The sequence below is a fragment of the Rana temporaria genome, chromosome 8, assembly GCF_905171775.1.
Source record: "Rana temporaria chromosome 8, aRanTem1.1, whole genome shotgun sequence".
Lineage (NCBI taxonomy): Eukaryota > Metazoa > Chordata > Amphibia > Anura > Ranidae > Rana > Rana temporaria.
In genome coordinates, this window is record NC_053496.1 from 27,677,408 (window position 1) to 27,691,573 (window position 14,166).

A 14,166-nucleotide genomic window follows, 5' to 3' on the forward strand; every position below is an offset into this window, starting at 1 on the left:
GAGCTGAAAAAACACGTGATTTGGTGAAATTTGGCTGAAAAAGTCCTGCCGTGTGTATGCAGAACAAGTGCACGGCCAACGCCCTTCGAAACAAAAATCAATGGAAAAGTCCGATGGAAGTCCGATTGTGTGTATGAGGCTTTAGAAGGATGTCCACAATGGCATTGCTCATGTTTCTTTCAATTCGGGTCTCCTTTAAAGAATGAGGGGACAAAAGGGAAATGCTAGTCCCATGATTTTATATAGCACAGGAAATAAAGTTTAAAAACCCATCTGCAGTTTATAAGAAAAAATGCATACACTTTAACCATCACTCTATTATGCAGACAGTGCAAAGCAGTTAACAATAAGTTAAGATGGCTGCTTGGCAGCTCCCTCCTCTTTGCTGTGTCCGTGCCTCTGCTTCATTGCCCATATAACGTCTGTGACAGATATTCAGATGAATACAGTGACAGCACCATGCTAATGGGAGCTTGTAGAAATGAGATGTCTTCCCATTCCGGCAGCTTTAATGTGAGTAATGAAACGTTTTCTCTGCAGCATAGCCAGAACAACAGAGAAGCGTTCCTCATATGTGATAATGGAAACATGAACCATGACTTTCATATTGAATATTGCATACTAACCTCTTACGTTTTTTTCCTTCTTATAATTACAGCGGGGTGCACTTCCAGGGAACAACGATTGGCATGGCGCCCATCATGAGCATGTGCACAGCAGACAAATCTGGTGGCGTGGTTATGGTGAGTATTACAAATAATCCTGCTGTTATCTTTTTAAGTTTCTAATTGAAATAAACCATAGTGATGCTAACATAACACTTGGGTGCAGTAGTTTTTTTTTATTAAAGGGCTAAGAGGTCTCCAGGGCCAATGTTTATTTTTATTTTTTTGTTTTATGTATTTTTTATTATTATTATTATTATTATTATTATTATTATTATTATTAAAGGGCCCAGAGGTCCCCAGGGCCCTGGATGGCAACCCCACTTTTTTTTTATTTTTTATTAAAGGGCACAGAGGTTTATTTTTTTTATTTTTTATTAAAGGGCCCAGAGGTCCTGGATGGCAACCCCCCTTTTTTTTGTAATTTCTTAAAAAAAAAAAAATATGTATATATATATATATATATATATGTATATATATATATATATATATATATATATATATATATATACACATATTTTATTTATTTTTTTCTTTTTATTAAAGGGCCCAGAGGTCCCCAGGGCCCCGGATGGCTACACCCCCTTTTTTATATATAATTTTATAATTTCTCAATTTGCGGCAGCCCCCCCCCGCTTCTCAATTTCAGGCGGGAGCAAGCCCCCCCCCCCCGGTTCTCTGCCCAAGCTGTGTAAGGGGGCCCATAATTCCTGATGGCGGCCCTGGGAAGGAGCCATCAGAAGATGGGTACACTGTAGTCATAAAGGGATGGACATGGTCAGCAACAATGCTCAGGTAGGTCGCTGAAAACGATGCTCAATTGATAATAAGGGGCCCAAAGTGTGCCAAGAAAATATCCCCCAAATTAATACACCACCGCCAGCCTGAACTGTTGATACAAGAACTGTTGATACAAGGCTTTCACACCAAATTCTGACCCAACCATCTGAATGTCGCAGCTGAAATCGAGACTCATCAGACCAGCAACGTTTTTCCTATCTTCTGTTGTCCGATTTTGGTGAGCCTGTGTGAATTGTAGCCTCAGTTGCCTGTTCTTAGCTGACAGAAGTGGCACCCGGCGTGGTCTTCTGCTACCGTAGACTATGTGCTTCAAGGTTCAAGGTTTTGTGCATTCAGTTGCCTTGTTGCCTTTCTATAATCTCGAACCAGTCTGCCCATTCTCTGACCTCAACAAGGCATGTTTGTCCACACAACTGCCGCTTACTAGATATTTTCAGACCATTCTCTGTAAACCCTAGCGATGGTTGTGCATGAAAATCCCAGTAGATCAGCAGTTTTTGAAATGCTCAGACCTGTCCGTCTAGCACCAACAACCATGCCATGTTCAAAGTCACTTAGATACCCTTTCTTCCCCATTCTGATGCTCAGGTTTCAACTTCAGTAAGTCCTCTTCACCACGTCTAGATGCCTAAATGCATTGAGTTGCTGTCGTGTGATTGGCTGATTTAGCAATTTGTGTTACCAGGGAATTGAACAGGTGTACCTAATAAACTGTCCGGTGAGTGTGTGTGTGTGTATAGATATAGATATATCAACAAGGCCCAGACCTAGGGCAGCACTTTGCATGGAGGCAGCACAGAAAGAGTCCCTGCCGACTTGTGCTACACTGTTAGTGTAACGCAAGCTGCTTCTAATTTTGACTGTCCAATCATCCTGGACCACAAACCTTCCTCACTGTGCTGTATGTTTTCTGCTGCATCATTGGCATGGTTATATTTTTTTAGTCCTCTCCATAAAATTATCAGAAATTTGTGCTTAAAGTAGAACGATAGGCAACACTTTTTATTTTTCATTTTAGATAGAGTAAGGGAGGGTTATATCTCCTGTCAGTTTATTTTTTTACCATCCCTGTCCCATTGCAGAGATTTCCCTCCACTTCCTGCCCCATAGCCAAACAGGAAGTGAGAGGAAATCTATGCAAATTAAGGGAATCCATTGCCGCCCCCCCCCCCCCAGGCCCTCAGAACTAGTGTCCCCACTCGAAAATTTCTGGGTGGGTCTTAAACATAAAGGGGTGTGGCCTTGACAGGAAGGGGTGGGTCATATTTAAATTATCTGGGTGCACAAGTTTAGTCAGGCCTAGGGCAGCACAAAACCTAAATACCCTACTGGTCTTAGTCCGTAGTATTTAATATTAAGTTGGCCCACTCTTTGCAGATATAACAGCTTCAACTCTTCGGGGATGTTTGTCCACAAGGTTTAAGAAAGTGTCTATGGGAATTTTTGACCATTCTTTCCGAAGCGCATTTGTGAGGTCAGGTACTGATGCAGTTTCCGCTCTAATGCGCTTCAAGTCACTAAGCCTGACTACATTTTTATTTTGAGAACAGCACAGGAAATCCCTGTACCGTTGCCAGAACACAGTTCTGCAGTGGCTCCATTTTTTTTTGGGGGGGGGGGGGGTTGGGCGGCAAACAAACTGTCCAACGTTTGGTCGGTTTATCCATGTTCCTTTCCCATCATGCTCACCAGTCCCGCATTATCCCATCTAGGTCGTTGGCAGCTTCAGCTCCTTTCTGCATCTCCTCCTACGATCGCTTCTCCTCTCAGCCAGTCGGGTCTTAAGACCCGCTTTCTGATTGGCTGGGAGGAGAATCGGGAAGACAATAGCGAATATTGATTCAATATAGCAATAAGACTGGGTGGGCTCAGGGCAAAGTGCTCTGCTCCCAAAGCCCACCCTTTTTTGAAGCCTCAGGCTCTAATCATGCGCTTTCCAAAAAATAAAAAAAAACACTGGAATCCATGTGTCCGTCGCCCTGCATGTAGATTAGGGGCCAGGTGAATGGATTAGGGGGGGGCAGCTTGACCAAAAGAAACTATTTTAAAGTGATGGCAAAGCTGGAGTTGGGCTTTAATCTTTGTGTTCAGATAAGAGTCCAGTACGTTTACAACATATTTTCTTTTTCTGTCTCTATTTAAAAAACTGAATCAAGAAAGGGGACTTCGCTAACCAGGCTGCATGGGAACTTCATAGACTAATCATAAATATAGTGGGAACATCTTTTAATTGCTTAATGAAAAGGTGGCCAGATTAATGCACACAGCTGTTTCATAGAAAGCCCGCGGGCATGCTTGTTCCCATAATGACTCTGCTAATTGTTTTCTTAGTGCTTGACTTTCATTGCTGACTTCTGCAAAAGCCTCTCGTAAATGTTTCATTAAACGGAGAATGCTTGGTTCACCCTTAATACAACACTGGTCTTCAAGGCCAGTATTTATGCCCCTTAGTCAAATAGGAAGCTGATAGGTTCCATTGGTTAGAAGATTGATGGTTCGGTCCTTCATATACCTGGATTGCTGTTATCAAACTTTCTTTTTCTAAATCCTATGACAAGCTGTCCCACTTAGTGAGTGAGTGAGTGAGAAACTTATATAGCACAACAAATGCGAACTTAATCGCCTCAAGGCGCTTAAAAACGACATGCTGGAGTCATTCTAGATAGCTGCAGTTTTGTTTCTGATTCCTGACCTCTTTATTTGATATTAGCCCCTTCATGCCTAAGCCTTTTTTCTGGCACCTGTTGCTTACAAATTAAAATACAGTATTTTTTTTGCTAGAAAATGACTTGGAAGCTTGTAGGATTTGGGAGATGGGTATACAAAGATTTGTGCTGAGAAGGTAGAATTCTGCAAGGGGCGGATTTGTACTGAGAGGAGGGGGAATTTATGCAGGGGGGTAAGCATGTGGATTAGTGCTCAGTGTTTTTATGGTGGGATTTTTGCTGTCACATAATGCTCCTACATCCTGGGGGGGGGGGGGGGGGGCACAGTTTGTCATGTTCGCCCTGGGCTCTAGATGACCTTGTCCCGACACTGGATGAGCTTAGTCTGGAGCAGCCTTTCTCTACATCTTTTACCCCAGAGGAACCTTTGAAATTTTAAACTCTCAGGATAACTCATGCTAAAACCAATTCATGGGGGGGGGGGCTAGATAGAAGTAGGGCTAAGGGTACCCCAAGACCCAAAAAGCCCCAAAAAGGGACAGGTGGGCAAATGGACTATATTGGTACACAGTAAATAGATTAAAAACAAGATACATTAAAAACAAGAGTAGATCAAAACATTGGGTAGATTTATTAACATAGTATCAAAAATGCATAAAAAACATCAAACATCACAAACCGATAAAACAATACAAGTATCGTGACAGCCATACGTGTCACCGAAACTAGGTCCCATGGGGGAATCCCGGTGAAGGTAGAGGTCACGATACACAAGGTCTCTACTAGTTTTGCGACATACGTCGCTTCGTCAGGAGAGGTTCTAAAAATCAATAAAACAAACAGCATATAAACAGGTTGAATAGAGAAAGATCATGCAGGTCAACCTACCAACATGAGCAAATACATACATGGTTATACATTGGGGAGTAGAGACTGTGTCGCTTACCCAAGAGCAGATTAACCCATCAGCTCACAAATGCCTATACCACTGGAGAGGATGTCTCTTGTGGTGGCCATCTTCCTATTTTTTTTATCTATTCTTGTTTTTAATTATCTATTTACTGTGTACCGATATAGTCCATTTGTCCGCCTGTCCCTTTTTGGGGCTTTTTGGGTCTTGGGGTACCCTTAGCCCTACTAATATCTAATCTTGTTTTGGATGATGGTACTATTAATTAATTTTTGATACATTCTTTATCTAAGAGGCTAACAATTGATTCATAGGGGGGCAGTGGGAAAATTCCAATTGGATTTGTGATTAGTGGTAGGAAAGCCCCTTTTACAGTAGTGGTCAGAATATCACTCTTACAGATGGCTACAATTCCTTGATGTTGTGCCACTGGCTCTGCAAGTTGTCGTTGACCCTCAGAACCGGCACCATTAGTTTGGAGGTCAACCTTCTACAGCTCAAGGAAATACCAGCAACCTCTGGAGGAGCATTAGGATTCCATTAAACTCCAGTTCAGAATGACTGGTCTAGCGCAGTGTTTCTCAACTCCAGTCCTCAAGGTGCCACAACAGGTCATATTTTCAGGATTTACTTCAGATGAAATGGCTGTGGTAAATACTAAGGCAGTGAAACGGATCAAATCACCTGTTCAAAATGGAAAGTCTGAAAACATGACCTGTTTGGGCGCTTTGGGGCCTGGAGTTGAGAAACACTGGTCTAGAGGACTGTTGTGGTGCTGAGAATCATGCATTCGTGCTGCTTTCATAAGCAACTGTGAACTAAGAGCATAATCAATATGAGGATAGGAAAATGTTGCAGATTTAATTCTTAATTCTTGTAAAACACTAGAGAAAGCTTCAGGCTAGATTCTGTACATCCTTCTTCTTTACAGGAACATGTGGCCAATTAAAGCGGTGCTAACGATGCACTTTTTGTTTCGTTCGATCCCTGTAATTGAGATAGTTTGCAGTGCAAAGACTTTTTTACTACATGGTGGAGAGGGCTGGTATGTTAGATGCAATGTACATTACAGAATATATCTTAAAGTGTATCTTAAAGAGCATGGGCCAGATTCACAAAAGAGATACGATGGAGTATCTCAGATACACCATCGTATCTCGGATTTTTTCTGGTCCTATCTATGCACCTGATTCATAGAATCAGATACGCATAGATAGGGCTGAGATCCGACAGTGTCACACTGTGTTACACTGTCGGATCTTTTTTTTGATTTAAAAATGGCGCCGGGGGCGTTCCCGCTGATTTACACTGAATAATATGTAAATCAGCGAGATACGCGAAATTCACGAACGTACGCGGACCCGACGCTGTGTTCTTACGTCGTTTCCGTAGCGGTTTTCCGTCGTATACTTACCCTTTCTAAAAGCAGGGGTAAGTATTGTTAAGTATGGCCGTCGTTCCCGCGTCGAATTTGAAATTTCCTACGTCGTGTGCGTACGCCGATTCACGAACACGCGCGTCGCAAGTCCCGCTCACGTCGCAACCACTGACGTCCTATTGACGTCAGTGGGAGCAATGCACGCCGGGAAATTCCCCGGACGACGCATGCGTATTTAAATCGGCGCGGGAGCGCGCCTGATTTAAATATGACACTCCCCTAGCCGCGGAATTAGAATTCCGCTGGGGGAGTTAGGATCCGCCGTCGCAAGTTTGGAGGTAAGTGTGTTGTGAATTTGACACTTTCCTCACAAACTTGCGAGGGCGGATCTTAAAACACATAGGTTACACGGATCTAAAGATCCGCTAACCTTTGTGAATCTGGCCCCATGCATATAATATTGCAGCTTATCAGTCCTTTTCTTTTTTTTTTGGGGCTTTATTTTCTTTATTTTCACCTACTGATCCTGCCAGTAACACACTTTCCGTCCCAGAGTGACAATGCTCACTTAATGTACTGTATATAAGGCCTCGTACACACGACCGGACATGTCCGCTGAAACTGGTCCGCCAACCAGTGTCAGCGGACAGATCCGATCGTGTGTACAGGCTAGCGGACAGATTTCCAGCGGACAAATGTTTCTTAGCATGCTAAGAAACATGTCCGCTGGGAAGCTGTCCGGCGGACATGTCCGCTGGTTAGTACGTCTAACCAGAGGACAGAAATCCCGCGCATGCGTTGAATTGATTCGACGCATGCGTGGAAGCATTGAACTCGCGATAGAGAACGTCGGTGTCATCTACGCCACCGCGTTCTCTGTCCGTGCGGATTTCGGTTTGATGGTGTGTACAGCCATCAGACCGAAATCTCCCAGTGGACATGTCCGATGAAAACGGTCCGGCGGACCGTTTTCATCGGACTGTCCGCTCGTCTGTTCGGGGCCTAAGGAGAAGCAGCGTTATCACCCTGGGCACCTTATTTCTGATTTGGCCTACAAAATTCCCTTCCCTCTCTTCAAGTTCATCAGGAGATGTTCCTGTAACTGTAAAGGGCTGATAACACTGTTTGAGACTTCAGTACAGCACAGGCAAAGAAATGCCTGTATATCCCGTTGATTGGCTGCATGGCCAACTCAGAACAAATTTGGAGGTGCAAGTTCTATTTATCATGACAGCAAAGCTATTTATCTGGTAAAAGAGAAGGGTTACTTTAGAAAAAACGAAATAAAAGTCAGCAGCTACAAATCCTGTAGCTGCTGACTTTTAATAAAAGGACACTCCCCTGTTCATGGATCCAGCTCTGTCCTCACCTAGGCTAGTTTTTTACTAGCGTTTGAGTTCCTGGTGCCGGAATCCTAACTGTGGGCAGCCGGCTATGCTTCTTTCGGCTGCTGAGCTGGCTGCCCACTGCAAATGCGTGAGCCACGTTGAGCATTGTAAATGGTTTTACAGTATTCTGGGACCTGTGATGTGTCCCAGAAAACTGTGGGTGGTGGGGTGGAGAGGAGCACCTGGAAAATCTAGGTATCCGCTCCCCACAGAAAAAATGACCTGCCAAATGTGGCAGAGGATGAGGAATTAAAGCAGAACTTCCACTTTTGGGTGGAGTTCTGCTTTAAGATTTGTCGATTAATGGAAGTCTGATGTGGAGAAGTGGCCACACTCTGGTGATAATTTTGTTTTCATTTTGTGAGCATGTGCCTAGCTGTTACTGGTAACATAAGAGTTTTCTTTTCACATGGCTGCTGTTATTTTTTTTAATTGATTGATTAAATTGATAGCAAGCAATTGCGCTGCAAGTTTGAAAAGGACTTGTTAAGCTATTGCTAGACTTGGCAGGCTTCACAAGTCTGCATTGCATGACTCCAGATTAACTTTCTTTGCAAACATTCTGCAAGTCTGCTGCAGTTTCTGGTTCAGTTATGTTGTGCAATAGTCATCCCACCACAGGGGGCACTGTGACTTGCAGAGCTTTTGCTGCAGACTCCCCACTGCAACTTTGCTCTTGCTAGAGACTTGCCACACACTGACACACATTTGCTACAAATTGGAAAAAAATGGGAAAAGTGTCAACTAGAACTTGTGCTTCAAGTGCTCTGCAAGTGTAAAACTTGCCAGGAAAAATGAGCAGCAAGTTAACAAACTTTACAATTCAACACTGCCACAAATTTGTGCCAAGTATATATATACACAGGGCTGGACTGGGACAGAAATATGGCCCTGGACTTCATTCAGACTGGCCCACTTTGACAGGTCTCTCACATGGCGGCCGGACAACTCCCGCACCCCCTGGCCACCCAAGCCCCCTCTCCCCCTTCACTAGCCACTAGCCGTCCTACTTTGTTACAGTAGAATGGCTGGTACTGGTACTCTTATAGGCAGTACCAGTGGGCAAGCTAGACATTATTTCACCCGGGGCAAAGAATCAGTTCGGTGCCCCTTTTATGGGACAAGATTAGGCAGAAGTGAGAAACTCCCAGGCCATAGCTGTTGAATCAGCTGTCTGTCCCCTCCCCCCATGCTCCTCTGGTCCTCCCCCTGCTTCTTTGTTCCACCCAGGTGAGCGATGCGGGGAGGGAGAGACATAGGAGCGGAGTCCGCTGTCACTGAAGCCGGCCCACCGGGAAACTCCCTGTAGTCCCAATGGCCAGTCCATCCCTGTGTGTGTGTGTGTGTGTGTGTGTATATGTATATGTATGTATATATAATACTCTTCTATACTGTGTGTATGTTTTATTTATGCCCATTGTTTCATGAATTCTATTGGCAAATCGCTTAAACTGAGGTAGCTTGGTTGTGCCACGCTCCACAAGAAGGTTAGTACTTATTGTATTTATACATAATATAACATATTTAAACAGTTCTGCAGATTTCTTGATTGCTACTGCAGGAAGGGTTTACTGTTAGTTTGAATGATTCCACTGACAGGCCCAAGAAATAGAAGAAGCTATGTTGTTAATTGTCAAAACTGAACTACAGTAATATCTTGGATTACGAGCATAGTTTGTTCCAGAAGCATGCTTGTAATCCAAAGTGCTTGTATATATTAAAGCGAGTTTCCACATAGGAAATAATGGAAACTCAGATAATCCGTTCCACAGCCACTGCTGGTCTATGCAGATCTGTATGTGGTCAGAGGTGCGGGGGGCGCCGGAGACACTCTGAGATGCTCGGGGACACTCTGGAACAAAGTGTGTCTGAGTGTCACTGGTGCCCCCTGCACTTCTGGCCATATGTGGTAGTGCACCCCCTAGTGGCTTGAATCCTGCTCGTCTTGCGAGATGATGCTCGCAAATCGAGCCAGGATTTAAAAGAAAAAAAAGCTTGTATTGTGAAAGGCTCATAAACTGCATGATTCAAAACCTGAGGTTCCACTGTATTTGTTTTGGGCAGATGACCTGTTTGGAGCTGCAAATTCAAACACACTTTGGGGTTTTGGGGTCGGCCATCTTGTTATATATTTGTTCAGAAACCTTTTCTCTTTAAAAGGTTACATAGCAAAGAAATAAACCCAAATTAAAAAAAAAAACATGCTTTCTGCCACTATAATGTGTTATTTCTTGTGTAAAATGTGATACATGCTGAATAGAGGAAACCGACCTTGGTTGCTAGTACCATAAATTAAACCATGCATCAATCAATAAAAGCCCAGACAGCACCACAATTTGTTTAACCCTTCCAAGGACTGCATATGTCAGAAGTCACTGGGCTCCCAACGAAAGAAAGATTGCTGTACAATTGTATTCGGTGCTGGCAATCACCTTCAGATTATTGGGGCAGGAAGGTGCAAATGTGTCATCAGTCTTGTCTGCGTGTGTTAAATGAAGCAGCTATTTTCAGGAAAAAGTCATCAGAATCAAGTCATTCACTTAAAAGGCAGCGATTGCTATGTGTTGATTAGAGCAGTTGTTGTAGACTGGTTGGCTGAAAAGTCAGGAGAATGGGTGAACCTAGCTATAGAAACTGCACACTGAGCAGCAGCTGTGTCCTAACATGTCAAAAGCAGGTTTTGTTTTTATTTGTTTTTTTTCAGAATCTGTAATATTTTTTCATATTATCAATTTTTATTGAGACTTAAAAAAGAGACAATTAAACACATATCATAGCCATTATTATTTTTACACATGTCTTAGTTTACATATACTTCTCAATGTATTTTACAAACTAAATAATAACAATAAAATAAAACTATAAGAGACTCCTCTCTTATTCTTACTATTACTTCATAAAAATATATATGCTAATATAGTATAAGCATGGCTCAAGTCCTGCGGGAATGCGTGGGAACGGAGTTCCTGCACTTTTTTCAAAGCAGGAACTCGGTTCCCCTTGCAGGACTAGAGCAGCCGAGCCGCCCGAGCCAATCCTTCACTAAGCGGCGATGCCCAGCTCGAGTCACTTTCAGGGGCAGGCGAACCTTAGTAATCCTTTTTCTTACTGGCAGCTTCCTGTATATGGATTCATCGGGTAGTGTGCAGGTATTCCTTCACTTCCTCGATGCCGCAATGTCTCCTGGGGGCTTTTGTCATTGTTCCCAGGAGACATTGCGGAGGTCTACCGCAAGTTATCGCAGGATTTAGAAAGAAGCAAGTTCTTTCTAAATCACGCGATAACTCACGGCAGACCTCCGCAATGTCTCCTGGGAACAATGACAAAAGCTCCCAGGAGACATTGCGGCATTGAGGAAGTGACGGAATACCCACACACTACCCGATGAATCCATATACAGGAAGCGGGCAGTAACATAAAGGATTACTAAGGTACAGTGGATCGAAAAAAAAAAAACATACGGTTTAGTAATTATGCATATGAGCGTATAATTTTTTTTTTTTTTGGTGGGGAAGTGGATCTTGGATGGGAGTTCCCACACCTTTTTCCCCGGGACTTGACCCCAGAGTATGAGGGTTAGTCAAAGAAAGGGAGAGAAAAAAACAGCCCTTTATACAAATTCCAAAGTAAACGGTCCACTTAGTGCCAAGGTAAAAAAAAAAAAGGAAGAAGTCACCCCCTACTCTATGGCAAGGAGTGAACTCTTCTCACAACACCCAACTTAACCATACTATAGCATAAAGCTCAAAACTTAAAGTAAAATATTACACAATACCACCCACACCTTTTACCCAAACTACCCCTATCTCAGGTACCCAGAGATTCCTGAGTACATTCATCAACCGTGACTGTACATGCATAATCTGTATGCTTCTAAGATGTGTAGCCCATGAGAAAAAAAAATAAAAAAAAAGTTCTCATCATATTCTGTGTCCAATGTGCTGAAACTCAACCGCACCTTGTGCACAACATCTAATATTCTAAACATCTGTAATATGTTTTAATAGTTTGTATTTCCCACTGTTAATTTTGTACATTGCATTGAGTGTTTCTGTCAAATTACAGTAGTCACCTGAGGTATGTTTGGCTTTACGGTGTATTTTAAACATAACTTAACATGTAAAGATGTATTAGTTTACAAAAATAATTTTGAAAATACATAGAAAACAGCCTTGAAGACTGCATTCATTGAGTTGTGATCAATGGTATATACTCTCTGAAGGGTCTAAAGCGTCATACACACGATCGGACTTCAAGCTAACTTTTCCGTGGATTTTTGTTCGAAGGGGGTTGGCCGTGAACTTGGTATGCATACACACGACAGGACTTTTTCAGCCAACAAACATGAACGTAGTGATGTAATTCATGTACTATGTGTTTTTTCTACTATTGCTGGTTGATCTTTTGCATTGGATCTGAGCATGCATGTTTGTACTTTGTACTTAAGTCAGATGGACTTTACTCCATCAGACTTTTGTTGCCGGAAAGTTTGTCTGTTTGCAGAGCGAACAGCTGTCCAATGAAAACCGAAAAAGTTTGTCCGATGGAGCATACGCATTTTCTGAAAAACCTGGTCATTTTGAAGTTGTCAAAAAGTCTGATCATGTGTATGGGCCTTCAGTTTGAAAGGGATTGACCCCAAGGAGCAGTTTTGGGCCATTACTCTAAAAATAGTGCTAAAGTAAAAAGAAAAGATCAGTTATGCCACCACTCCACAGGGTGCCCCACGTGCTTGTATGCTGAATGAATGAATGAATGACTTGTATAGCGCTACTCATGCAAACTGAATTGCCTCTGGGCGCTTTTTCCAGCCAGTGTCTGCTTGGCTGGTGCGGTCATTTTACCCCGTAGGATCGTGACACGCTTGGGACACACAGTCATACACACAGATACATATATATACTGGGCCAATTTGGACAAGATGCAATTTACCTACCAACATGTCTTTGGAGTGTGGGAGGAAACCGGAGTACCCGGAGGAAACCCACGCAGGCACAGGGAGAACATGCAAACTCCAGGCAGATGGTGTCGTGGTCGGGATTCGAACCAGCGACCCTTTTGCTGCTAGGCGAAAGTGCTACTCACTAGTGTTGCTCACGAATATTCGCATTGCGAATATTCGACTCGAATATAGCATATTCGAGAAATCGCGCTATATTTCGAAAATCGCGGTGAATATTCGCAATTCCGAATATTCGATTTTTTACAATTTTTTTTTTGAATCAGATCACATCCTAGATATCTCCATCGACGTCTAAAAGCATTGCTGGTATCATTAGAGACCCTGGGCCGAGTAGCTGAAGCGTTCATTGAATTTTCCAGAAAGATCGCAATGCGATTATTCGGCAAACGCAATATCGCGCGATTACTTTCCTCGCCCCGATCTTCCGCATCAGAGCGATTTTTACAGTTTCATTTTTAAAACAGATCACATCCTAGTGATCTCCATAGACGTCTGAAAGCATTGCTGGTATGATTAGAGCCATTGGGCCGAGTAGCTGAAGCGATCATTTTATATTGCCGAATATTCGCAATGCGAATATTCGGCAATAGGAATATTGCGCGATTATTTGCTCCGCCCTTTTGCATCAGAGCCAATCAGAGTTCTCCTTCCACACTCGTCACAGGTTAGCAACCAATAGGAACCTGCCTGCATGGACATTATATAAGCTCACTCCCAGCACCATTTCATTGCAGATTCAGAAGCTGGCTATAGAGTGTGGAGGCTGTTTCTGTGTTCCTGGTTTCCTGTGTCTTTGTTCTTGATTGATTTAGATCATCACCAGCATTGCTATTTAGTGATTCCAGTGGATCTTTTCCAGTATATCAACTGCTTTTTTCAAAGCAATAGACCCAAGAGCTTTTTTCAAAGCTACGTTTTGTGCTGTTTTGTGCTGTTTTTTTCATTTGTGTTACTGTTTGATCCTGCAATCCTCCCTGTTCAGTTATATTTGCAAGAGATTTCAGAACACGTTTTGCTGAGCTTTATAAAAGAGCTTTTCTAAAAGCTAAGTTTTGTTCATCTTGTGTTACTGTTAGATCTTGCAGGTTCGCTGTTCAGTGATATTTGATAGGCATCTCAGTTCAAATTTTGTTTAGTTTTCCCTAAAGAGCTTTTATAAAAGCTAAGTTTTGTGTTCAGTTTAGTTAAATTTTGTGTGGTAAGTGTACACACTGTTAGTGTACATTTATTTCATCTAGCTTAGCTTAGTGTGTGTTTAGTGTCTGTGTTTTGTGTTTAAAAAAAAAAAAAAAAAAAAAGTTAGTGTTTGTTTAGTGCTTTTTTTTTTTTTCTTTAATTTTGTAGTCCTTGTCTGGTGTACTACTTTTCTTATAGTTTAGTAGCTGTCTGTGTACG

General features: G+C 42.6%; 1 protein-coding gene across 1 annotated transcript in view; it reads left to right on the forward strand.

Moving 5' to 3' along the window:
• Positions 1–14,166, forward strand: part of ADAM12 (ADAM metallopeptidase domain 12) — a 706,349-nt gene that overhangs the window by 424,733 nt on the left and 267,450 nt on the right. The window contains exon 10 of the mRNA XM_040361428.1: positions 659–743. Coding sequence (XP_040217362.1) covers positions 659–743 — 85 coding nt within the window. The remainder of the gene's footprint in view (positions 1–658; positions 744–14,166) is intronic.